This window comes from Balaenoptera acutorostrata, chromosome 2 (genome assembly GCF_949987535.1).
Source record: "Balaenoptera acutorostrata chromosome 2, mBalAcu1.1, whole genome shotgun sequence".
Lineage (NCBI taxonomy): Eukaryota > Metazoa > Chordata > Mammalia > Artiodactyla > Balaenopteridae > Balaenoptera > Balaenoptera acutorostrata.
This window is the reverse complement of record NC_080065.1, coordinates 79,216,623-79,242,996: the sequence shown is the minus strand read 5'-3', so window position 1 is coordinate 79,242,996 and position 26,374 is coordinate 79,216,623. Positions and strand designations below refer to the sequence as shown.

The window sequence follows — 26,374 nt, the reverse complement described above, 5'->3', positions numbered from 1 at the left end:
TTGTATGTAGTTTGTGGAATCAACTATTAAAAAAGCCAACAATGTGTAGCAATGTAGCATATTTAAAAATAAGGATAATTGAGTCTATGCTAATATTGGCTTGTATTACTGCTCTCAGTTTTTTTTTTTAATTATCATATGTTTGGTTTGGCAAAAAAATTAAATTTAAACTTGATGTAGAAGATTCTACAGTTACAGTTTTGGGAAGAGTATGTACTTTTTTAAAAAATTTTTTTAGTAGGGATGAGAATTTTTTAAGCTTTATTTTTAAGAGCTGTTATTTTTTAAACATAATATAACACATGTTTTAAGTATGACCTTACAAGATTTTACCAGACAAAATAGGGACACCCACAGTACAGAATTGAATAGAAAAGACAAGATATAAATAGCTTCAAAAATTTGTGTGGCTTGTCAGTGGTAATTGTTTATCCTTCTCTATTTTCTCATGGTTCGATTATTCCATCAGTTACAATATAAATGCCAAAAGTTTCCTTAATTATAACCATAGAAAGGTTTGCCTTGCTAGAATTAAGTCAGACAGGAAAACATGTTTTTAAAACTTTACAAAAAGTTTAATAGCTCAATAAGCTGTATTTTAAATTCTGGAACTTGTTTCCTGGCACTAGTTCTTAATAAAGAGAAATTTTTATGGTAGTTGAAAAATAAAAGAAATTTCAGGATTAAAAACTTGGTTGCATACATTATAGTAAGACATTATTTTGTTTTGTGATTTGCGTGCCTTCCTGAAAGAAGAGAGGTGAAAAAAATCCAATATGCACAGGTAGACATTCTGTGTTTCTGATAATAAAGACATGTAAATCTGTAGGCTGTTTACTCCTTGTTGATTGCTTATTCTTTTTTTAAGTTCAAACAAATAAAAAATACTCATTAAAGTGCAACTGTAAAGGAACAGAAATCCAGCAAAATGTGGTTGGAATTGTAAACTTCAATTTCAAAGAGGTTATTTTCTCAAAATATGTATTATAAATATTAATGTGGTTTGAAAGTGTACTTGTTATTTGATAATTTATTTGAGTCATTTTGGGGGTTCTGGGAGATCTAGTACTTTTTTAATTTAAGCTTTATTATTTTAATGTGTTACAATTATGTCTTTTTGATCTTATAGGCAGTCTATGCTTATTTCTACACACAATACAGGCAAATAATTTTAAATCACTTTCTGTTGGAGAAATTAAAACTATAATCTATTATAAAGGAATATTTTAGTGAATATGTAACTATATTAAATCACTATGAGATTTTAAGAACGTTTTTATGAATTGTAATGATTTCTAATATTAAATTATGCTGCCTTTTTTGCTTTCAAAACAGGAAGGATATGGAGTAATAGTACTGAATCCCAATGAAAACTATATCGAAGTAGAAAAGCCAAAGATACATGTACAGTCATCTTCTGATAGTTCAGATGAACCAGCAGAAAAACGGGAAAGAAAAGATAGAGTCTCTAAAGAAACAAAGAAGCGACGTGATTTCTACGAGAAGTATCGTAACCCCCAAAGGGAAAAAGAAATGATGCAGTTGTATATCAGAGTAAGTAATAAGCAAGATCATTACTTTCCTTCATTATTTCCTTTTCTTTTTTTTTTTTAAATCACAACAGCAACTAACATTTATTGAAAATCTTCCATGTGTTCAGACCTGTTCTAAGCAATTTTACATTCCTTTTCTTTATTTATATTTATTTTCTTAAATTATTTTGTTTATTTTTTTTAAAGTGTTAATTTTTAAATTTTTAAAGATTTATTTCCCAAGGGTGTTATTTGAAATGTTTTCTGTTTTTTATTCAAAGTAACAAAACACATTCTTATTTCAGTGTGATATTTTATTTAAGTCTCAAAATCAATTAATAATGCACTGTACAAACATCAGTCTTTGTCTTGGGTGGTTATAGTTTTAATGCATTGTTTTCCTATGAGCAACCATCCATCCACAGTTTCTCAGCTTAACTTCTGAAGGCTGATGGAGGGAGGAAGAGTAATTAATATCTTAATAAATATTTAAGCTAGAATAGTTTAGGAATAGTGTAATGAGGGAACTCTGTCCTTTGCTCTTTTCTTATCCAGTGAACCTTTGCACTTTGTAATGCTAGCAGCATGGGATCGTTATAGCAGTGCTGCCCAAGGAGTTCTAATTCTATAGGGGGCACAAACAATTTTATTTGCCCTTTGACACATTCTGCTTGATATACCACTGTGCATTATATATATGTGACAGATTCATGCAATTTTCAAAGCCCTTATTATGGGTGCTAGAAATATAATTTATTAGTACAGTATGTCCAAAATGCTATTGGGTAAGTAAAATAGTAAATTGATATGTTCTTCAAAAGTGAGCAATTTAGAACATTTAAATATAGACAATTTAACGTTTTATAGATTATACTGTGAGATAGTAATAAAGTTTCAGATTATTCAACTTGAGCTATTTTTACATTTACTTTAAAACTCATTAATAAAATATTTCATACCACCTTTGAGGCAAAATATGTAGCTTTCTAAGTTATTTTCTTTATTTTACTTCTAGTTCATGGCATAATTGCTATACTTTTGGGAATTGTACTCCAAACGTTCAAGACATTTGATTATAGGTCAGTCTGTTGAGTAAGTTAGGACAGTTAAGCAGCATATAAATTCTCAGGACCCCCAAAAATATGTCCAGATCAAGACTACCTAAAGCATGTCATACAATGAGTCACGCAAAAGTTAGGCAGATTACAATATTTAAATTTCTGAAAAGCATCTCACTATTTAATATATTGTTTGAAAAACAAAAACAATGATTAGATTTGGAATTCATAAGTAGCTTGCTCATGTAGTTATATTACCGCCTTTCTTCGCCATGACTGCATCAGGGTCCTGATGTCACCTTCTTCTCTATTAGTTGTCCTGAGCTTCCTAATTAATATGATCCAGTCTGTCAACCACCATCTTAAGATAGAATTAAAAAAAAAATTCCCCCTGATATCTGGATTCCAAAAATGAATTGTATAAGTTTTTGAAATATACAAATCATTCGCAATATTCAGTTTCGTATGTGAAATGCACACAAAAAGTGATTTTGCGTATTAAGTTTTTTACTTCTTGAACGGTTTCTTTTATTTGCCTATGATATGTATGTACAGATTAAGCATCTATTTCTGACATCTGTCTTTTAAGTTTTATTTCTTTTCTATTTTCTCTTTATCATGTCACTATTGCTTTAATTTTTCTCTTTTGTTCTCTTGTATGTGTGCATTTTCTTTATTCTTTTTTCACATCTGTTTTGTTTATTTCTGCATCTATTTTTTTCTTATACCAAGGGAAAAAAATCTTTTTATGTTGCTTCATTAAGATCTACCTTTCCCTTTGTCTTTTTTTCTTTGTTTTATCTCTTCTACACTCCTGCTATTTTTACTTCTTATCATGTCTTTTTGCCTCTTTTTTTCTTGTCCCATTTCATTCGTCCAGGTTTTTATTGAAAGCACTAAGAGGCAAAAATAGACTCATGTAGATAACACAGCTTTATACCTGATAGTCTTAGTTATGAATGTTATTTTTCTTAATAAACACCCTTTCTCTTAAAATCTTCCAGAATTGTGCAAAATAGCAGAGCTAAGCTGACACTCTTCAAACATACTTCTAGAGAGTAAGGCATGAGCCTGTAGTGGGAAAGAGAATAATGGTTCATTTTGTGTCAGGTGCCTTAACCCTTAGGTAATTTTGATCCACTCAAGAAGTGACTTCTAGTACTCTCCTTTCCTCTGCATATCTCCAAATATGTATTTGTAATTTTCAGACACAGAGCATGTATGTGATGAGGATGAATTAACATTTATTTATATACTTCTTAATCATTTACATTTTGAAATCAATCATCTGTTCTTTGGAACAACCCCATGAGCTAGGTAAATCAAATAATTTCACCCTTATTTTATAGTTAAAGAAACTGATGCATAGATGGTACATTTTTGTCTAGGATCACATAACTACTAAATGATGGAACTAAGTGTTAAAACCAGTGCTTCTGATTACTGTAGATTCTTGCTCTCTTTCCTCTTTACCACATTGTTCTAACTGGTTGAAAATAAAATATGTATCTGAAATATTAAAATTAAACCATTATAATAAAAGCATGATATGATACAGTAAACTACGTTTGATGATTATATAGATTTTTGACCAGTTATCATTTAATGGACACTAGTAAATGTCAGTAAACAATTTATTTATGGTATGTTTATATATATAAATAATAATGTTAACACATTGACCAGGGGATTTTTGCAGAAACTAATGCCTGTGGCCGCAATACATCTCCAGTCAAAAATGTGTTAAAAAATTTAATATGATCAATAATATTGATTCCATTTTACAGATGAGGAGACTAAGAGTCAATACTTAGTAAATTTCCTGAGGTCACATAGCTCTTAACGTAAGGTCCATGGGGCAGGGACTTAGTCTGTTTTTTTCATTGCTGTAACCCAGAGCCTAGAACAGAACCATAATAAATATTTGTAGAACAGAGCCTTCATAATAATTTTTTATTTGATAAATAAGATGGTAGAGCCAGGATTAAAATCCCAAACTACTACTGCTTTTTCTAATATGTCTTGCATTATTAAAGTGTACTACTTGATCTTCTGTGAGGAAACATTCAAAGAAACCAAAATGAAGAAAAATTACATTGTGGCTCCCCTACCCAATCCAGTAACTGAGAAGATATTCTGAAAATTAATGATAAAAAATCGGTTTGTCATGATTTATTTGATACCTTGATTGACCTATACATTTTCATCTGAATATATAAAAGTGAGATACCCTGTTTTCTTTTTTTAGCTATATCATCATGATGCTAAAATTATGGATGAAAATGGAAATATTTATGCCAACCTATTGCTATTTCTGTTTTACACACTTGCTCATAAGAGTACAGCCAGGCTGTTGTACTTGCTGTACCCTGTATACACTTTGTGCTTTATGGGATCTGTAACTTTGCTTTTCTGTTCTTTCCCTTAATCCAGATTCTATCCATGTTGTAGTGCCCAGCTGAAATCCCACTCATCCACACCCATCATAATCAGTGACCTCTCCTTACTAAGACTGTTGGGAGTTGTTATGATTAGTTAACTTGTATGGAATTTATCATGTTCTATCTTGAGCTATCTCTTTTGTCTCATAATATTATTATCAATTTATCTTTCACGCCTTTCCACTATAGCCTTACAATTCTTTGAGCATGCTTTATAGATTTTGGAATTGCGTATCAATCCTTATGAATAAGCAGATAGGAGCCAGTTTTTACGGTAGTACAGTGCATCCTGCAAGAAAGTCAGGAACTGATGCTAAATCTACTCATTAAGATCCAATCCCCTGGAAGGAGACCAAAGCAAAAAGACTAGGCCTTAGTCTAGAGATACCTAGATAATGTGACCTGCAGCATAGGAATGAGGGTTATTCTGGTATCAAACTGTAGCATAAGAGGACAAATATTTAGACTAAGGAAGAAGATCAGTAAAAGAACTTTATAGTATGTAGGTGGAATATAGGCAAAAGTGATTTGATGCTGATCTATGTAATATTGTGTTAGAATTGCTTGAATATATCTTCCCTAAGAAACTTAGTTGTGGGCTGTAGTGATAGGAAGTAAAGTAGAGGGATTAGACTCAGAATATTAAAAAAAATAAAACTACTAGAAGTGGAGGGGGAAGGGAGATCACATGGCCACAGAAGGAAATATCCAAATGTGGAGGAGACATTTAGAGAATAGGAATCTTGGCAGAGCCTGGCATTACACATTGAAGATACTCAAATATTTAAGGATTGATTGCTTGTTGACATCCATCAAAAAACTTATTCCTTATTAACACACAAGATATTTGGTGTCTAGTTTTCTGACTGATTTTTTTCAGCATTCATGTGAATTTTTGCAATTGTTCAGAAACAGCCAGCTCTGATAAACTGAAGCTTTCTTTTAAAAAAAATCTGTTTTTGATTCTCTGACTTGGACTATGTCCAAAATATTGCTGAAGGCCAATAAATATCCTTTCTTCTCCTCTGTACCTCTTCTTTTCCGTGCAAATGCCACTGGAAGTCATTTCTATCTAGTGATTTAGCAACCGAATTCCACTCATTTATATTTCAATCAATGATTGTTTAATCTCTGAAACCATTTTATTTTCCTAGAATATTCAAGTATTTGACTTTTCTTTCTCTGGCATCCAGTAAATAGCCAAAATCCCCTGTGAAATTTTTGCAAATATCTAGTATACAGCAGCAGAAATAAAGTAGAATCCAGGCCTAAAACTTTAAGATTAGCAAAGTATAGTTTTATTTTACTTACTAAATGAGTATAAATAGATGTGACTAACTATTGGATTATGTAGCACATTTCTGATGCATTAGGAGCAGAGCTTGAGAGATCAAAATACTTAGTCTTTCATGTGGCAACTTTCCTTAACTACGAAATAATGTACTTTCTGGCATATATTATGGCTTATTAAGGGGATTGATTTGGTCTAGGCAATAAACATCATGTCAGACATGCCTGGCAGGAAAACCTGCTTAATATGTTTTGTAATAAGATGGAACTTTTTGTTCTCGAAAACATCTGCCAACTGAATTCAAGAGTGAAGACAGAAAATGTCATCAATTTAGTGGTAATCCTATAAATTTAGTTTCTTTTTGAGCAACACACATCAAGACACACAAAATTCCCAGTGTTAATCACCACTGGTATAGTACTTTGTAAAACGATGAAACAAAAACATTTTATTTTTATATAATGTGTTAATTAATTCAAAATGAATTTTAATATTTCAACTGATAAAATTTTAACAAGCATCTTGCCAACAGATCATTTTTTAAAGCATCTGTTTTTTAATGTGTTGGGTTGAGAACTGAGTCAAATGGCTAAATATGTACATATATTCTTTTTAAAAACATATTTCAACCCCCATAATTATAGATACACTATGTTTTTCCCCTTAGACCACCAGGGGCTGCTGCTGTTCATATTGAATTTTGCTTTCCTCAGAAACTGAAGACACCAATCACACTACATTTTTTCTTTCTTCCTTTTTTTTCCTTAGCCCAAAATCTTTTAAAATATAACTAGAAAGAAAAATGAATAGACTTAGCTAGTAACTGAATAATCAATATAAGGATGTACTATTTTAAACATTTTCTATATTCTAAGACATCTACATTTTTCCAAATAAACGTAAAACCTGTAGTCATTGAAGGCAGATTGTGATAATAACTCTTTTTATTTCCTATTTTTAGTGTCTGAATAACATTTAGAATCATATCCTTTGCAGAGAGATAGTGTGGAGATGAGATTAGAAGTGCAAAGTCAGATAGACCTGAGCTTGAATCTCAGCTCTTCCACTTAATATAGCGTCACCTCAAACAAGTTAACTTCCGTATGCCTCAGTTTTTTGTCTGAAAAATGGAATGATAATAATATATATAAAGTGAACATAGTATCCGGCACATAGTCTTGGGACTTCTGGGCCAATAAATAACATCCTGTCTTCTCTCAAGTTCAGAATCAATTGAGAAAGAATCCGATTTCAAAATCCCCTTGCAACTCTTGGTACCTTGTACCAAAAATAATACCCCTGTCTTACCCTCCTGGGTTTAGTACCCAGTGAACACTACAGCATAGGAATCAGACAGAAGGAGATCAAAACATCAGCTTTGCTAATTGATGTAGTTCAACTGGAAAATGTGGCTTAGATCTGTGGCTAAATTCAGACTTCCTAGTGTATTTCCCCCTGAAATGAATTTTCATCTTTCCTCCTAACATCCAGTGTGCCTTTAACATGGTAGAAAGCAAGCTGGAATGCATCCTTCCTGCAGCAGATCATTGTTATTACTACTTGCATTTTCTAAGAACTCAATACAGCAATATTAAAATATTCATTAAATGTTCACTAAAGCATACGTTAGTTTCTTCATTTTAAGGTTTTCATTTAAAAGAGAAGCTGTGATCAAACCTAATTACAGAGAAGGTTTCCATAAAATTGTAAAGCTTTGAAAGGGCCATAATTCTATTTCAAATCATCAGAAAGTAATCTTTGTATTTTCATGTTTCATGTTACCAAAGCCTAGTAAACACAGTAGATTTTTTAATAAATATTTGATGAATGCATATTTGAATAAATGCTTGCTAACATGAACCTACAAAGCAAAAGAGACAGACCCTTCACTATATAAATCTACTCTTTGATATTGACTAGCATGAGATTGAAAGAACTGTGAGACTATGTATATTATGTCTAAACAACACTAACACTCAGAAAATTAGTGCATTGTTCTCTAAATTCAACTAACAGCCATTTTTAAGTCTACCAAGCATTCTTTGGATGTGGTTAAAAACAAGTCAAATTGAAGAATTAGAAATAAGTAAAATAATTAGATATTTAGATTTATAACAGAAATTACAGAAAAGACCAAAGCTCTGCATTTAGGGGTTTTGATTGGCCACTGATGAATTTTAGTGGGGGGATTCTGCCATAAATATAAGGTAGTGGAAAGAATAAGAACTTTAGAATCAAAAAGGTGCATGCTGTAACCTTAATTCTCTTGCTTATAAGCTGTGACTTTAGGCAAGTCACCTCTCCTCTCTGAGTTTCAGTTTCTTCATCTGTAAAATAGGGATAATCATAGCTATTAGGCTGTTGTATGGAATGAATGAGGTAAATTAATGTGTATGAAAACAGCCAGTGGGATACCTACTATTCAGTATATCCCCTTTCCTTTCTCTTCCCTCCTTATTCCCTTTCCCTTAGGAAATATGGAGAGAATTACGGCCAGATGACATCTCTCCCAATTAGTTTACCTTCAGTGCTTCTCAAACCTTTTGGTCTCAGGACCCCTTTTCAAATGCTTAAACGTTATTAAGGTCACTAAAGGATTTTTGTTTATATGGGTTACATCTACTGATATTTTCCATAAAAAGAATTAAACCTGAGAAATTTTTAAATATTTATTTTAAAATAACAATAATAAACCCATTATATGATGACATAAATAACATATTTTTATGAGAAATAAGTATATTTTCCAAAACAAAAAACACATAGTGAGATGTGTGACATTTTTAAAAAGTCTCTTTAATGTTTGGCTTAATAAAAGACAGCTGAATTCCTGCATGCATCTTGTGATATATTGTCTTTATTGACATTTATGAAGAAAATTTGGCTTCACACAGATATGCATTTGTATAAAGAAGGAGTGTTTTAAAAGGTTTTTCAGATAATTATATATATTCTTCTTTGATGCTATACCAACATTCAACAAGAGGTAATAGTTTCTTAAAGATTAGTTGCTGTGTGAATCTAAAAAACATCAGTGAGCATTGCATACTCTGTTTTATGGAAATCCATTGGTCTTTGTTGTACTTTGAATGGATCTTTTACCCATGAATGACTTTATAACATCTTGTATTGGTCATTTGGAAAATATTGTTTCACTGAGCTATACAGATCTTCCAAATGTTGACATATTTTATTATGTAGTATCAAAAATTCCTATCTATTACTGTTCCTACCAATCTCATCCACAAAGCTTTTAAGAATTGAAAAACTATCAAGCTTATCAAGGAGTGTACAAGTTGCCCAAAATTTTAATTTTATCAAGAACGTTCAATTTTTATCATTAGCGACAAATATTGTCAGTTGTTTTCCTTAAACTGTCAGGCTTTGTTCATTTTCGAGAAAATGGCTTCCAAATGCCCAAATCTGAATCATAGTTTGTTTCTCAGTCTTACAAGTAAAGATGGTGCTCCATTACAAAAGTGGCTGCTTTAGCTCACAACTCAATTAATTGCACAACTAGTTTTTCTCCAGACAACCATCATAACATAATTTGGTTTGCAGGTGCTTTATGCGTTCCTTCTATTCATCACTCAGAATATTAAACAGACATATGCTCAGGGGTTGAGACTTAATAAAAGTAGTTTTTCTGCTTCATCAACATCTTTAAGCAAACTTTCTTTTTTTTTCCCTGAGTATATGGTAGTGAATAATACAATGACTACTAGAGTTTAGAACCGCTACAGTGATCCGTGCTAATTCACAACAGTTTTATTCTCCATTGTTTTCAACTGTTAATGCAAATGCCAACATAGTGAAAAAGACAAATAATGTCTTAGTATTATTATGCAGACCCCCTGAAAGGGTCTCTGGAAACCCCAGAGGTTTGCTGACCACATTTCTAGAAACACTGGTCTACATCTCTTTTCTGGAGTAAGCGTAGAATCAACAAAAGCAAGCAGTTTAGATTAGGATAAGAACCACTTTTTTTTGGTTGTTGTTTTAGGCAGTATAAAACTAGAACAATATGAGCAGCTGTGTAACCTGAAATAGAGAAACTAGAACAGAGTAGGACTGGTTTATTAAGGCATTTGATGCTATCCAGTTTGAACTTTTCTCATCTGGACTCAGCGAGCACTGTGTCTAGACTGCTTCACCTGTTCTCCACCCCGTGCCATCCCCCTTCATTGAAACCAGCATGTCAAGTCACAGTGCCAGGTCAGTGGAATTTGAGAATTTAGAATTTGTTTTCTACTGCTCTTCCCCAAAAATAAAAGGCCCTGGAGAATCACATGCCCATTTGGGGTTTTAGCAACTACAGCTTTCATTCCCTTCTTTTCCCTAAAATGAGTGGCCTCTTGCTTCCCAGGAAAGCTCAAATATTTATCCCTGCTATCCGGCTGGAGTCTATTTTATTACCATATTCTACTAGTTCTTTACTGGTGCTATCTCTCTGTTACTGGTGCTGTCTTCCTGTTTTATGTTTACTTTACTTTGCATTAGAATGATTCTAGAGTAGTTAAGAACTGGGTTTCCGGTGTTTTGCAACATGTGTACTGGATTTTGCAAATAGTATTCACTCAGTAAATATTAGTTAGAATTATTGTATGTAATATCCTTGATTTACAGTCCACTTGCACATGTCATTGACTCTCTCTCCATTTGTGAAGCCATGCTCCTCTTAGCTCTCCAAATTGGGTTCCTCTTATTTCTTGTCTAAGAAAACATTTGATAGTAACTGTCTAAAATACAATTGGATTCACCATGCTTCTATTTGGCTTTGATCATGAATCACTTTGGTCATGTTCACAACTTCCACCCCCTTCTTGGGAAAAGGGGGCAATTTAAGACCTCCTGACCCCAACTCCTTCCCCCCTTGTGCATCCATTTGTATAGTTAGAAGTAGTTGTCATCATTTGTTTGTTCATGTAATCCTCATAATTGTCTTATGTATTACCCTGACTTTACAGATCCTTAAATGAGACTCAGAAACGTAAATAGACTTACTCATAGTTACATATCTAATAAGAGTAACTAAACCAAGGTTTGAGCCCAAGTCTTTCTGACTGCAAAGCCTCTGTTTTTCCCACTATACTACATTGCCAATAATGAACATTTCCTACAACTGATTCTCTAAGATTTCTCTGTGTGTATGTGAAATATATATACATGAGTGAAAGGATAAATGGATCTTTCTTGGATTGCAAGGCAATTGCTGTAATAAGAATAGTATTTCCCACATGCAACAGTTTATTCAAAGACCGTACTTAAAGGATTACAATGGTTAAATATATTGGGTGTAGAATTTGCGACCCACATTCTCTCCTTGAGAGTAAGACACCCTTACACTTTTTTTTTTAACATCTTTATTGGAGTATAATTGCTTTACAGTGTTGTGTTAGTTTCTGCTGTATAACAAAGTGAATCAGCTATATGCATATGTATATTCCTATATCCCCTCCCTCTTGCATATCCCTCCCACTCTCCTTATCCCACCCACCTAGGTGGTCAAAAAGCACTGAGCTGATCTCCCTGTGCTATGCAGCTGCTTCCCACTAGCTATCATTTTACATTTAGTAGTGTACATATGTCCATACTACTCTCTCACTTCATCCCAGCTTACCCTTCCCCCTCCCTGTGTCTTCAAGTCCATTCTCTAAATCTGTGTCTTTATTCCTCTCCTGCCCCTAGGTTCATCAGAACCATTTTTTTTTTTTAAGATTCCATATATATGTGTTAGCATACGGTATTTGTTTTTCTCTTTCTGACTTACTTCACTCTGTATGACAGACTCTAGGTCCATCCACCTCACTACAAATGACTCAATTTCTTTTTATGGCTGAGTAATATTCCATTGTATATATGTGCCACATCTTCTTTATCCTTTCATCTGTCGATGGAGACTTAGGTTGCTTCCATGTCCTGGCTATAGTAAATAGAGCTGCAGTGAACATTGTGGTACATGACTCTTTTTGAATTATGGTTTTCTCTGGGTAGGTGCCCAGTATTGTGATTGCTGGGTCATATGGTAGTTCTATTTTTAGTATTTTAAGAAACCTCCATACTGTTCTCCATAGTGGCTGTATCAATTTATATTCCCACCAAAGTGCAAGAGGGTTCCCTTTTCTCCACATCCACTCCAGCATATATTGTTTGTAGATTTTTTGATGATGGCCATTCTGACTGGTGTGAGGTGATACCTCATGGTAGTTTTGATTTGCATTTCTCTAATGATTAGTGATGTTGAGCATCTTTTCATGTGTTTGTTGGCTATCTGTAAATCTTGTTTGGAGAAATGTATATTTAGGTCTTCTGCCCATTTTTGGATTAGGTTGTTTACTTTTTTGATATTGAGCTGCATGAGCTGCTTGTATATTTTGGAGATTAATCCTTTGTCAGTTGCTTCATTTGCAAATATTTTCTCCCATTCTGAGGGTTGTCTTTTCCTTTTAATGTTTCCTTTGCTGTGCAAAAGCTTTTAAGTTTCATTAGGTCCCATTTGTTTATTTTTGTTTTTATTTTCATTTCTTCAGGAGGTGGGTCAAAAAGGATCTTGCTGTGATTTATGTCATAGAGTGTTCTGCCTATATTTTCCTCTAAGAGTTTGATAGTGTCTGGCCTTACATTTAGGTCTTTAATCCATTTTGAGTTTATTTTCGTGTATGGTGTTAGGGAGTGTTCTAATTTCATTCTTTTACATGTAGCTGTCCAGTTTTCCCAGCACCACTTATTGAAGAGACTGTCTTTTCTCCATTGTATATTCTTGCCTCCTTTATCAAAGATAAGGTGACCGTATGTACGTGGGGTTATCTCTGGGCTTTCTATCCTGTTCCATTGATCTGTATTTCTGTTTTTGTGCCAGTACCATACTGTCTTGATTACTGTGTCTTTGTAGTATAGTCTGAAGTCAGGGAGCCTAATTCCTCCAGCTCCATTTTTCTTTCTCAAGATTACTTTGGCGATTCGGTGTCTTTTGTGTTTGCATACCAATTGTGCAATTTTTTTGTTCTAGCTCTGTGAAAAATGCCTTTGGTAGTTTGATAGGGATTGCATTGAATCTATAGATTGCTTTGGGTAGTATAGTCATTTTCACAATGTTGATTCTTCCAATCCAAGAACATAGTATATCTCTCCAACTCTTTGTATTATCTTTAATTTCTTTCATCAGTGTCTTATAGTTTTCTGCATACAGGTCTTTTGTCTCCTTAGGTAGGTTTATTCCTAGGTATTTTATTCTTTTTGTTGCAGTGGTAAATGGGAGTGTTTCCTGATATTCTCTTTCATATTTTTCATCATTAGTGTATAGGAATGCAAGAGATTTCTGCGCATTAATTTTGTATCCTGCTACTTTACCAAATTCATTGATTAGCTCTAATAGTTTTCTGGTAGCATCTTTAGGTTTCTCTATGTATAGGATCATGTCATCTGTAAACAGTGACAGTTTTACTTCTTTTCTAATTTGGATTCCTTTTATTTCTTTTTCTTCTCTGATTTCTGTAGCTAAAACTTCCAAACTATGTTGAATAATGGTGGTGAGAGTGGGCAATCAATCTTGTCTTGTTCCTGACCTTAGTGGAAATGGTTTCAGTTTTTCACCATTGAGAACGATGTGGCTGTGGGTTTGTCATATATGCCCTTTATTATGTTGAGGTAGGTTCCCTCTATGCCTACTTTCTCAGAGTTTTTATCATAATTGGGTATTGAATTTTGTCAGAAGCTTTTTCTGCATCTATTGAGATTATCATATTGTTTTTATCCTTCAATTTGTTAATATGGTGTATCACATTGATTTGCATATATTGAAGAATCCTTGCAACCCTGGGATAAACCCCACTTGATCATGGTGTATGATCCTTTTAATATGCTGTTGGATTCTGTTTGCTAGTATTTTGATGAGGATTTTTGCATCTGTGTTCATAAGAGATATTGGCCTGTCATTTTATTTTTTGGTGACATCTTTGTCTGGTTTTGGTATCAGAGTGATGGGTGCCTCGTAGAATGAGTTTGGGAGTGTTCCTCCCTCTGCTATATTTTCGAAGAGTTTGAGAAGGATAGGTGTTAGCTTTTTCTTTTTTTTTTTTTTTTTAATTTTTTTTTTTTTATAGCTACTTTATTTATTTCTTTATTTTTGGCTCTGTTGGGTCTTCGGTTCGTGCGAGGGCTTTCTCTAGTTACGGCAAGTGGGGGCCACTCTTCATCGCGGTGCAGGGACCGCTCTTCATCGCGGTGCGCGGGCCTCTCACTATCGCGGCCCCTCCTGTTGCGGGGCACAGGCTCCAGACGCGCAGGCTCAGTAGTTGTGGCTCACGGGCCCAGCTGCTCCGTGGCATGTGGGATCTTCCCAGACCAGGGCTCGAACCCGTGTCCCCTGCATTAGCAGGCAGATTCTCAACCACTGCGCCACCAGGGAAGCCCAGCTTTTTCTTAAATGTTTAATAGAATTCACCTGTGAAGCCATCTGGTCCTGGGCTTTTGTTGGTTGGAAAATTTTTAATCACAGTTTCAATTTCACTGCTTGTGATTGGTCTGTTTATATTTTCTATTTCTTCCTGGTTCAGTCTCAGAGAGTTGTACTTTTCTAAGAATTGGACCATTTCTTCCAGGTTGCCCATTTTATTGGCATATAGTTGCTTGTAGTAATCTCTTATGATCCTTTGGATTCCTGCAGTGTCAGTTGTTACATCTCCTTTTTCATTTCTAATTCTGTTGATTTGAGTCTTCTCCCTTTTTTTCTTGATGAGTCTGGCTAATAGTTTATCAGTTTTGTTTATCTTCTCAAAGAACCAGCTTTTATTTTCATTGATCTTTGCTATAGTTTTCTTCATTTCTTTTTCATTTATTTCTGATCTGATCTTTATGATTTCTTTCCTTCTGCTAATTTTGGGGTCTTTTTGTTCTTCTTTCTCTAATTGCTTTAGGTGTAAGGTTAGGTTGTTTATTTGAGATGTTTCTTGTTTCTTGAGGTAGGGTTGTATTGCTATAAACTTCCCTCTTAGAACTGCTTTTGCTGCATCCCATAGGTTTTGGGTCATCGTGTTTTCATTGTCATTTGTTTCTAGGTATTTTTTGTTTTCCTCTTGATTCCTTCAGTGAACTCTTGGTTATTTAGTAGTGTATTGTTTAGCCTCCATGTGTTTGTATTTTTTACAGATTTTTCCTATAATTGATATCTAATCTCATAGCTTTGTGGTCGGAAAAGATACTTGATAGGATTTCAATTTTCTTAAATTTACCAAGGCTTGATTTGTGACCCAAGATATGCTCTATCCTGGAGAATGTTCCATGAGCACTTGAGAAGAAAGTGTATTCTGTTGTTTTTGGATGGAATGTCCTGTAAATATCAATTAAGTCCATCTTGTTTAATGTGTCATTTAAAGCTTGTGTTTCCTTATTTATTTTCATTTTGGATGACCTGTCCATTGGTGAAAGTGTGAATTTAAAGTCCTCTACTATGATTGTGTTACTGTCAATTTCCCCTTTTATGGCTGTTAGCATTTGCCTTATATATTGAGGTACTCCTATGTTGGATGCATAAATATTTACAATGTTATATCTTCTTCTTGGATTGATCCCTTTAGCATTATGTAGTGTCCTTCTTTGTCTTTTGTAATAGTCTTTATTTTAAAGTCTATTTTGTCTGATATGAGAATTGCTACTTCAGCTTTCTTTTGATTTCCATTTGCATGGAATATCTTTTTCCATCCCCTCACTTTCAGTCTGTGTGTGTCCCTAGGTCTGAAGTCGATCTCTTATAGATAGCATATGTACAGGTCTTGTTTTTGTAACCATTCAGTGAGTCTGGTCTTTTGGTTGGAGGATTTAATTCATCTACATTTAAGGTAATTATCAATATGTATGTTCCTATTACCATTTTCTTAATTGTTTTGGTTTGTTTTTGTAGGTCTTTTCCTTCTCTTGTGTTTCCTGCCTAGAGAAGTTCCTTTAGCATTTGTTGTAAAGCTGGTTTGGTGGTGCTGAATTCTCTTAACTTTTCATTATCTCTAAAGGTTTTAATTTCTCTATCAAATCTGAATGAGATCCTTGCTGGGTAGAGTAATCTTGGTTGTAGGGTTTTCCCTTTCATCAGTTTAAATATGTCCTGCCACTCCCTTCTGGCCTGCAGAGTTTCTGCTGAAAGATCAGCTGTTAACCTTATGGGGATTCTCTTGTATGTTATTTGTTGCTTTTCCCTTGCTGCTTTTAATATTTTTTCTCCGTATTTAATTTTTGATAGTTTGATTAATATGTGTCTTGGCGTGTTTCTGCTTGGATTTATCCTGTATGGGATTCTCTGCTCTTCCTGGACTTGATTAACTGTTTCCTTTCCCATATTAGGGAAGTTTTCAACTATTCGAATATTTTCTCATTCCCCTTGTTTTTCTCTTCTTCTTCTGGGACCCCTATAATTCAAATGTTGGTGCGTTTAATGTTGTCCCAGAAGTCTCTGAAACTGTCCTTGATTCTTTTCATTCTTTTTTCTTTATTCTGCTCCCTGGCAGTTATTTCCACCATTTTATCTTCCAGCTCACTTCTCCGTTTTTCTGCCTCAGTTATTCTGTTATTGATTCCTTCCAGAGTATTTTTAATTTCAGTAATTGTGGTGTTCATCAGTGTTTGTATGCTCTTTAGTTCTTCTAGATCCTTGTTATATGTTTCTTGTATTTTCTCCATTCTCTTTCCAAGATTTTTGGATCATCTTTACTGTCATTACTCTGAATTCTTTTTCAGGTGGGTTGCCTATTTCATCTTCATTTATTTGGTCTTGTAGGTTTTTACCTTGCTCCTTCATCTGTAAAATTTTTTTTTGTCATTTCTTTTTTTTTTTTGATGGGTGGTGCTGTATTCCTGTCTTACTGCTTGTTTGACCTGAGATGGCCAGCACTGGAGTTTGCAAGCAGTTGGATAGAACCTGGTCTTGGTGCTGAGATGACGTCTGGGAGGTCTCACTCTGATTGATATTCCCTGAGGTCTGAGATTCTCTGTTAGTCCAGCAGTTTGTACTCAGAGCTCCCATCACAGGAGCTCTGGCCAAACTTCTGGCCTGGGAGCCAATATCCCGCAAGCTTTGTGATGCGGTTAAGAAGGAAGGGAGGGAGGGAGGGAGGGAGGGATGAAGGAAGGAAGGAAAGAAGGAAGGAAGCAGTACAATATCAAAGAATAAAAAGAGAATAAAATTAGAAAGATAAAAATTATATTAGGAAAAATAAAACTATAATTGAAACAACTTCAACAAGGTAAAATAAAACCACAACAGAAAAAAAAGCAGCGGGGGCGGGGGGGAACAAACCAAAAGGAGAGAACAATAGCAAAGTATAAAGAATAAAATAAAATTAGAAAAATAAAAGATTTATTAGGAAAAATAAAAATGTAAAAGAATCAACAACAATGAATCAACAAGGTAAAACAGAACCCCAATCTAAAAGAGGAAAAACGAAAAGAAAAAAAAAAAAAAGCCTTAGCTATGGGGGTGGAGTTTAGGCAGGGGGTGGAACTTAGGCAGGGGTGGGGTTTAGGGTTGGACGGGACCTAGGTGGGTGGGGGGGTGACATTTGAGCGTGGGGCGGGGCCTAGGCTCAGGACCCACACATCCAGCAGAAGCCCTTGGGGGTGCGGCCTAGGCAGGGCGACGTTCAAGCATTGGACAGGGCCTCTGCTTATGACCTGCGTGGAAGGGGAAAGGCAGCAGGTGGAAAGGAGGGCCTCTGGAGTGTGGGGTTCTGGAGTTTGGAGGTAAGGCCCCGAGTGAGGGTGTGTGGGTGGGGTTTAGGCCCAGTGCGTTGGAGGGGGTCTCCTAGTGTAGAGGTAGGGCCCTGGGTGGGGGTGTAGGGGCGGGGCTTGGGCTCTGTGCAGCAGCAGGGAGGCTCTGAGGGCAGAGGATTAGGCCCGGGAGCCCAACGAGCTCCCCGGTGCCTAAGTGGACAGGATAAGCACTGGCCACTTTCCCTTCAGTTCCTTTGCGCCCCCTCCCCCACCGTCTCCCCCAGGGTCTCCCCTGTCACTGCCGGACCCCTAACCATGGGTAGGTCCCACTGGGTGTAGAAACTCCTCCCTTTCCCCAACCACCCCTCAGGGGTGCCCGTTTCGGTGATCTGCCCTTTACTTTTGCTCCCCCTCCCCTCCCTCAGGACCCGCGTGGCTGGAGGGGGCCTCGGTGAGCAGAGGATCAGGCCTGGGATCTCAACAGGTTCCTGAGGGTCCAAGTGGGCAGGGGAAACCTGGCCACACTCCCTTTCGATCCTCTGTCTACCTAGTGGTCCCCCAGTTTCCCCCTTCAGGCGTGGAATCCCTTCCCCTCCCCCAGCCACCCCTCATGGGCACCAGTTCCGTCCTGCCTCCACTTGTCCTCCCCCTTCACTGCCCCCACGCCCCACGTCCTACCCGGTTGCTGGGGTTCTTCCCATCCTCTTAGGTGTCCGTGGTAGGTGCCCTAGTTGTGAGGAGATGTGAATTCCCCGTCCTCCTAGTACGCCATCTTGACTCCGCCTTACACATTATTTTTGTCTAAGTCCCAAACTGCCCATCTGCGATGTGTGAGTTGTGTGACAGCAAAGGAGTTTAGAGTTATTGCAGGTGAGGATGAGGGATAGCCTGAATCAGCTTGTATAGTTGACTCAAAAGTGCTTTATTTACTGACGGTGATCTATTTTTTATCCCTATCCTGATTTCAGCTTGTCTTTAGGTAAGTTTGCCTGTTTAAAACCAGTCAGCTGTTGCTCCCCCACCTCCCTTTGGCGTTTTAGCCAGTCCCAGTATTCACTTATGAACACTCTGGCTTTGTCAATGGATCTAAGCACTTCTGTATGTATCTCTCATGTGTAACATAGCTGAGCAATGTAACGTGTTTACTGAGTGACTTGAATATATCTATTTTAGGCTTCTCTCATTTCAATTTGAATTATATATGTGCATTTGTGAAGTATAAAATTGTATGTTTAGATTTACTTGTTTGGAGCATGAAATTAAAATACCCTATGTATCAATTTCTTCATACCCATGTAAACTTTATTCTCAGTGTGATTTTCATTAATTTAATACTAAAGGAAAGCCTTGATTATTTTTCTTGAAAAATAATAGATTATAAATTTAATCAGTTATTTATTTAGGGAACCCTTGAAAACAAAGATAAAATTAACCTTGAATATTAATCTTAATGGTCATCTACCAAGACTTTACTAATTTCTGTTTGTCTTAAAAATGGTTCTTATACCTGAATTTGTTTTCCTAAAATCTTTAGCTTAGCTTACTGTGTGTCCAATTTGGTATTTCTCTGTGAAATTTTAGAAAAATCCTCTCTTCCTCAGGAGGTGATTAGGAGAAAGATTATAGGACTCTTATCATTCAGGATACTATTATATTTTAAAATTCTAAGATAATTGGCCATTTATTAACAGTCACTATTTTTTATTTAGAAAATCTTTTAAATATTCTGGGCCAAAGTTTCTTGTTTCTACCAGAGTGATTATAATAATTCCAGTAATTTCCAGAACTATGTAATGGATTAATAATTTTTTTTTTTAAACTTCGAATCATTATATAAAAGTTTAACATTAGAATTCGGATTTTACACTGCTAAATTAAGTAAATCTGGTACACAAACCAAAATCTGTTTTAGTCATATTATCGAGAAGAGGAACTCAGTTTTTTTGCAGTGTTACTGTTCTAAATTTTTGACAGTGAGGCATATTCTTTCCATATTAAAAGGAGTGTTTACAAACCATTTAGCCTACATTTGTTTACTGTTTTATATAACGAGTACATTTAGGAAGAATATTACTTATAGGACAAGGATTCTACCAGATTATGTTGCCGAAAGGTAATATTTGAAACTTGTTAGGTAGTTTTTAGAGACATACCAAGTCTAACTAGTTTATTGTTAAATATAGATGAGAAAACCGAGATTAAGAGAGATTATATACTTTGCTCTAGATTGTACTATTATTAGTGACAAAGCTTGTATTGGAACTTTGGCTTTCTATTTACCATTCTAGTTACTGAAATTTTCATATTATAACCAGGTTTTCCCCCTCTATTCATATTTGGAAGTGGCTTCTCTGGCCTTTGTATCAGTAGCTGATAGAGTTGAGGGGGTTGGGGAAGCAGAAAAGGATGTGTGTGTTTGTGTGTAGATTCTTAGGCAGGGGAAGGAGTAAGTGATCATTAAGTAATTTAGATTTAAACCTAGAAGTTAGTTGAAAACAGTATTCCTAACATAGTCGATTTTAAGATCTAAGAGGAAGAATATAAATTTAAAAATCTTGGTGCGTTATATTTGAATTATGATGTTAACTATACTTCATTCACTCCTAATGTTCTTTGTTTCATTTTCACACAGGAGAGTGAAAAAAATTCCCTCAGAATTCTTGTTCAGAGTGCTTATATACTTATGCCATCAAAGAAAGGCTATTATTTGTACATATATAGCTCAGTCAATTGAAGATTGCTTGGATTATCATCTTTTTCATTGATTTTAAAACCTTTTATCACGTATTAACATCTCTGAATTTGGGATGCATCTTAAAAATTATTGGCATATCATGGATTATTTGGCAACATTTTTTTCCTCTTAATCGTACATAAAACAGTGGTACCTTTTAGAACTGATGGTATCGTAGATGGATGAAATATGGTATGAGACAAGGCTGCCTCATTGCACAACTCTAAGGGGATGTAATTATTACCTGGCACCACCTAGAGTTGTACAGTGTGCAGACTATGTGGTCTTATGGGATAGCCCTAGTAGAGGTGATGTGTAGGTTCGTTCTTTTTCTTACATTTTACCCCCTATTTGATCCCACAAATTGTATAAAGACCACCTGCCTACTGTTTAGCAACTAGTAACCCCTCAATAAATGTTTATTTCTTTACCTACACATCATTGTAGTCAGTTGTGTTCTTTCATTCGCCAAAGCAGATTGAGACCAGGTTTGAATTCCCTCCAGTTCTGGAGGTTATATTATTAAGAAGATGTTGTTCTCTAGATGGTAAACCTAGATGGTAAATCTAGGAAGTAATGACTAAATGACTGGATTAAATAGAGATGTTGGCCCCTAAGTGGTCTAATTGTTTGCATAATTCCTTTTACTTTTAAAACTTTCCTTTGGAACATAGGAGCACCGCAATACATAAGGCAAATGCTAACAGCCATAAAAGGGGAAATAAACAGTAACACAATCATAGTAGGGGACGTTAACACCCCACTTTCACCAAGGGACAGGTCATCCAAAATGAAAATAAATAAGGAAACACAACCTTTAAATGATACATTAAACAAGATGAACTTAACTGATATTAACAGGACATTCCATCCAAAAACAACAGAATACACTTTCTTCTCAAGTGCTCATGGAACATTCTCCAGGATAGATCATATCTTGGATCACAAATCAGGCCTTGGTAAATTAAAGAAAATTGAAATCATATCAAGTATCTTTTCTGACCACAATGCTGTGAGATTAGATATCAATTACAGGAAAAAATCTGTAAAAAATACAAACACATGGAGGCTAAAGAATACACTACTAAATAACCAACACATCACTGAAGAAATCAAAGAGGATATCAAAAAATACCTAAAAACAAATGACAGTGAAAACACGATGACCTGAAATGTATGGGACGCAGCAAAAGCAGTTTTAAGAGGGAAGTTTATAGCAATACAACCCTACCTCAAGAAACAAGAAACATCTCAAATAAACAACCTAACCTTACACCTAAAGCAATTAGAGAAAGAAGAACAAAAAGACCCCAAAGCTAGCAGAAGGAAAGAAATCATAAAGATCAGATCAGAAATAAATGAAAAAGAAATGAAGAAAACTATAGCAAAGATCAATGAAACTAAAAGCTGGTTCTTTGAGAAGATAAACCATTAGCCAGACTCATCAAGAAAAAAAGGGAGAAGACTCATATCAACAGAAGTAGAAGTGAAAAAGGAGACGTAACAACTGACACTGCAGGAATACAAAAGATCATAAGAGATTACTACAAGCAACTATATGCCAATAAAATGGACAACCTGGAAGAAATGGTTCAATTCTTAGAAAAGTACAACCTTCCGAGACTGAACCATGAAGAAATAGAAAATATAAACAGACCAATCACAAGCACTGAAATTGAGACTGTGATTAAAAATCTTCCAATCAACAGAAGCCAGGACCAGATGGCTTCACAGGCAAATTCTATCAAACATTTAGAGAAGAGCTAACACCTCTCCTTCTCAAGCCCTTCCAAAATATAGCAGAGGGAGGAACACCGCCAAACTCATTGTATGACGCCACCATCACCCTGATTCCAAAACCAAACAAAGATGTCACAAAGAAAGAAAACTACAAGCCAATACCATTGATGAACATAGATGCAAAAATCCTCAACAAAATACTAGCAAACAGAATCCAACAGCATATTAAAAGGATCATATACCATGATCAAGTGGGTTTATAGGAATGCAAGGATTCTTCAATATATGCAAATCAATCAATGTGATAAAATATATTAACAGATTGAAGGAGAAAAACCATATGATCATCTCAATAGATGCAGAAAAAGCTTTTGACAAAATTCAACACCCATTTATGATAAAAACCCTCCAGAAAGTAGTCAAAGAGGGAACCTACCTCAACATAATAAAGGCCAGATATGGCAAACCCACAGCCAACATCGTTCTCAACTGTGAAAAACTGAAACTATTTCCTCTAAGATCAGGAAGAAGACAGGGTTGTCCACTCTCACCACTGTTATTCAACATAGTATTGGAAGTTTTATCCACAGCAGTCAGAAAAGAAAAAGAAATAAAAGGAATACAAATCAGAAAAGAAGTAAAGCTATCATTATTTGCAGACGACATGATACTATACGTAGAGAATCCTAAAGATGCTACCAGAAAACTACTAGAGCTAATCAATGAATTTGGTAAAGTAGCAAGATACAAAATTAATGCACAGAAATCTCTTGCATTCCTATACACTAATGATGAAAAATCTGAAAGAGAAATTAAGGAAACACTCTCATTTACCATTGCAACAAAAAGAATAAAATACCTAGGAATAAACCTACCTAAGGAGACAAAAGACCTGTATGCAGAAAACTATAAGACACTGATGAAAGAAATTAAAGATGATACAAACAGATGGAGAGATATACCATGTTCTTGGATTGGAAGACTCAACATTGTGAAAATGACTACACTACCCAAAGCAATCTATAGATTCACTGCAATCCCTATCAAATTACCAATGGCATTTTTCCCAGAACTAGAACAAAAAATTTCACAATTCATATGGAAACACAAAAGACCCCGAATAGCCAAAGCAATCTTGAGAAAGAAAAACAGAGCTGGAGGAATCAGGCTCCCTGACTTCAGACTATACTACAAAGCTACAGTAATCAAGGCAGTATGTTACTGGCACTATAACAGAAATATAGAACAATGGAACAAGATAGAAAGCCCAGAGATAAACCCATGCACATATGGTCACCTTATCTTTGATAAAGGAGGCAAGAGTATACAGTGGAGAAAAGACAGTCTCTTCAATAAGTGGTGCTGGGAAAACTGGACAGCTACATGTAAAAGAATGAAATTAGAACACTCCCTAACACTATACACAAACATAAACTCAAAATGGATTAAAGACCTAAATGTAAGACCGGACACTATAAAACTCTTAGAGGAAAACATAGGCAGAACACTCTATGACATAAATCACGGCAAGAAACCCTCCTGCAGTGTTGGTGGGAATGTAAATTGATACAGCCACTATGGAGAACAGTATGGAGGTTCTTTAAAAACTAAAAATAGAACTACCATACGACCCAGCAATCCCACTACTGGGCATATACCCTGAGAAAACCATAATTTAAAAATCGTCATGTGGCACAATGTTCATTGCAGCTCTATTTACAATAGCCAGGACATGGAAGCAACCTGTGTCCATCGACAGATGAATGGATAAAGAAGCTATGGCACATATATACAATGGAATATTACTCGGCCATAATAAGAAATGAAATTAAGTTATTTGTAGTGAGGTGGATGGACCTAGAATCTGTCATACAGAGTGATGTAAGTCAGAAAGAGAAAAACAAATACCGTATGCTAACACATATATATGGAATCTAAAAAAAAAAAAAAAAGGTTCTGAAAAACCTAGGGGCAGGACAGGAATAAAGACTCAGAGATAGATAGTAGACTTGAGGACAGGGGGAGGGGGAAGGGTAAGCTGGGACGAAGTGAGAGAGTGGCATGGACATATATACACTACCAAATGTAAAATAGATAGCTAGTGGAATGCAGCCACATAGCACAGGGAGATCAGCTCAGTACTTTGTGACCACCTAGAGGGGTGAGATAGGGAGGGTGGGAGGGAGAAGCAAGAGGGAGGAGGTATGGGGATATATGTATATGTATAGCTGATTCACTTTGTTGTAAAGCAGAAACTAACACACTATTGTAAAGCAATTATACTCCAATAAAGAAGTTAAAAAAAATTTCTTTTGGCATTTTCCAGATAACTGAAATAACTAATAGTATGATAAAAGTACAGTGTCAGTTATAGGTTGCATTCTGTTAGCACATCTTCATTGATTTTGTTTCATGTCCCAAGTGGTAGATGTTAAAGATAAAATATGGGCGGAGAATAAAACATGTAATTTGTACTCGAGGCACATGAAATTAGCCAGGATAGCATATCAAGATATTAAATGTGTCTTGAAACTGGAAAATATCTATCCTGTAGAGTGGCACAGCTTGGAATGATCTCTTCACATTTCGATTCAGTTGAGCACAATTTATAAAACATCATGCTTGGTCTAGCCCTTTGTGAGATATAGAGATGGAAAAGCCAGAATCCCTATTCTCCAGGGGCTCACTCACAATCTAGCAGGGAGGCTGAAATATTCATAAGCAACTCGGATATTAGGCGGATTGTAGTAAATATTTTGAAGCATTTCATGTGTTGCATTATAGAAGTATAAGGAAGGGCAAATATATTTTTTGATGGGGAATCCAAGGGTTCTTTTACAACTATTAATACATCCTTGGTAATAAAAGTCAGATACTTAGAGATTCAGTTATAGACCACTTTGAATTTTGAAGTTTGAGAACTATTGTATACATTTTCTTTATTAAATACAATTTATCATTGCAATGAGAACCTTAATTTTTTTACAAATTGTTTATATAAATTCTTTTACATTTATGTTATATAAAATGATTTTTTTTTGTCAAATATTATAAACCACTTCAAAATTTTGGCGCTTTAAAGGAATTAGATGTTTCTGACCCATTCTGATAACTATAATGTTCCAATTTTCAGTAATGCAGTGGTATTTTTTCTTGACGCCAAAATGGTTTTTCCCCTACTTTTAGCTCAAATGAAGCTAATTAAACATATAAGGAGAATTTAAAACCTGCCAGAAGCATTTAATATCCCTTGACTAATCTTTCCTTGTTTTCTTTCCCTCCCTCCACCGAATGGTCTGTGGTATGTTTACTTTATATCTGTGGTACGTTCATTCATTATTTAGGAGAAATAATGTAATTCAATAATAATGCACCTAACCTTTTAATAAAGATCTGTAGATCATAAAACACACTTGTGTTTTGTTCTTTAGGAAATACAATATGAAATTTATGATAAGCAGTTTTCATTTTAAAAAAATTTCTATTTAGGTTTTCACATTTTTTTAATTGCTAATTAAATTATTGATATTTGTTAGGTCCTTCTTACATGGGTTTAAATAGTAATTTTTGGAAAAAGATCTAAATAAGCAGCTTTCTTCAAAAAGGATTAAAGTGATGAACAAATTAATCTTCAGGGGAGCCTTTGAAGGTCCTTCTCTATTGCAAATTATTGTTCACTAATGGAGCATCTCACCTAAGGTAGTTTAAGTAGGAGAGTTTCTGAGGAGGTTCCATTCTAATTCTAAAATAACTGTGCTCATCTCCATATACATGCCTTCCTTCTTTACACTCCCCCTTCCTCATGACCTTGACTTTAGTTTCTACTAGAAAAAGTTTGATGTAAGTCATACCCTATGTGGGAATATTTTAAAACTTCATTA

At 35.2% G+C, this 26,374-nt stretch overlaps 1 protein-coding gene across 4 annotated transcripts in view; it reads left to right on the top strand.

The window, feature by feature from the left end:
• Positions 1–26,374, top strand: part of FAM172A (family with sequence similarity 172 member A) — a 428,330-nt gene that overhangs the window by 174,122 nt on the left and 227,834 nt on the right. For all 4 annotated transcript variants that reach the window (XM_007197435.2, XM_007197433.2, XM_007197438.3 and 1 more), the window contains one exon: positions 1,336–1,554. In XM_007197435.2, coding sequence (XP_007197497.1) covers positions 1,336–1,554 — 219 coding nt within the window. The remainder of the gene's footprint in view (positions 1–1,335; positions 1,555–26,374) is intronic.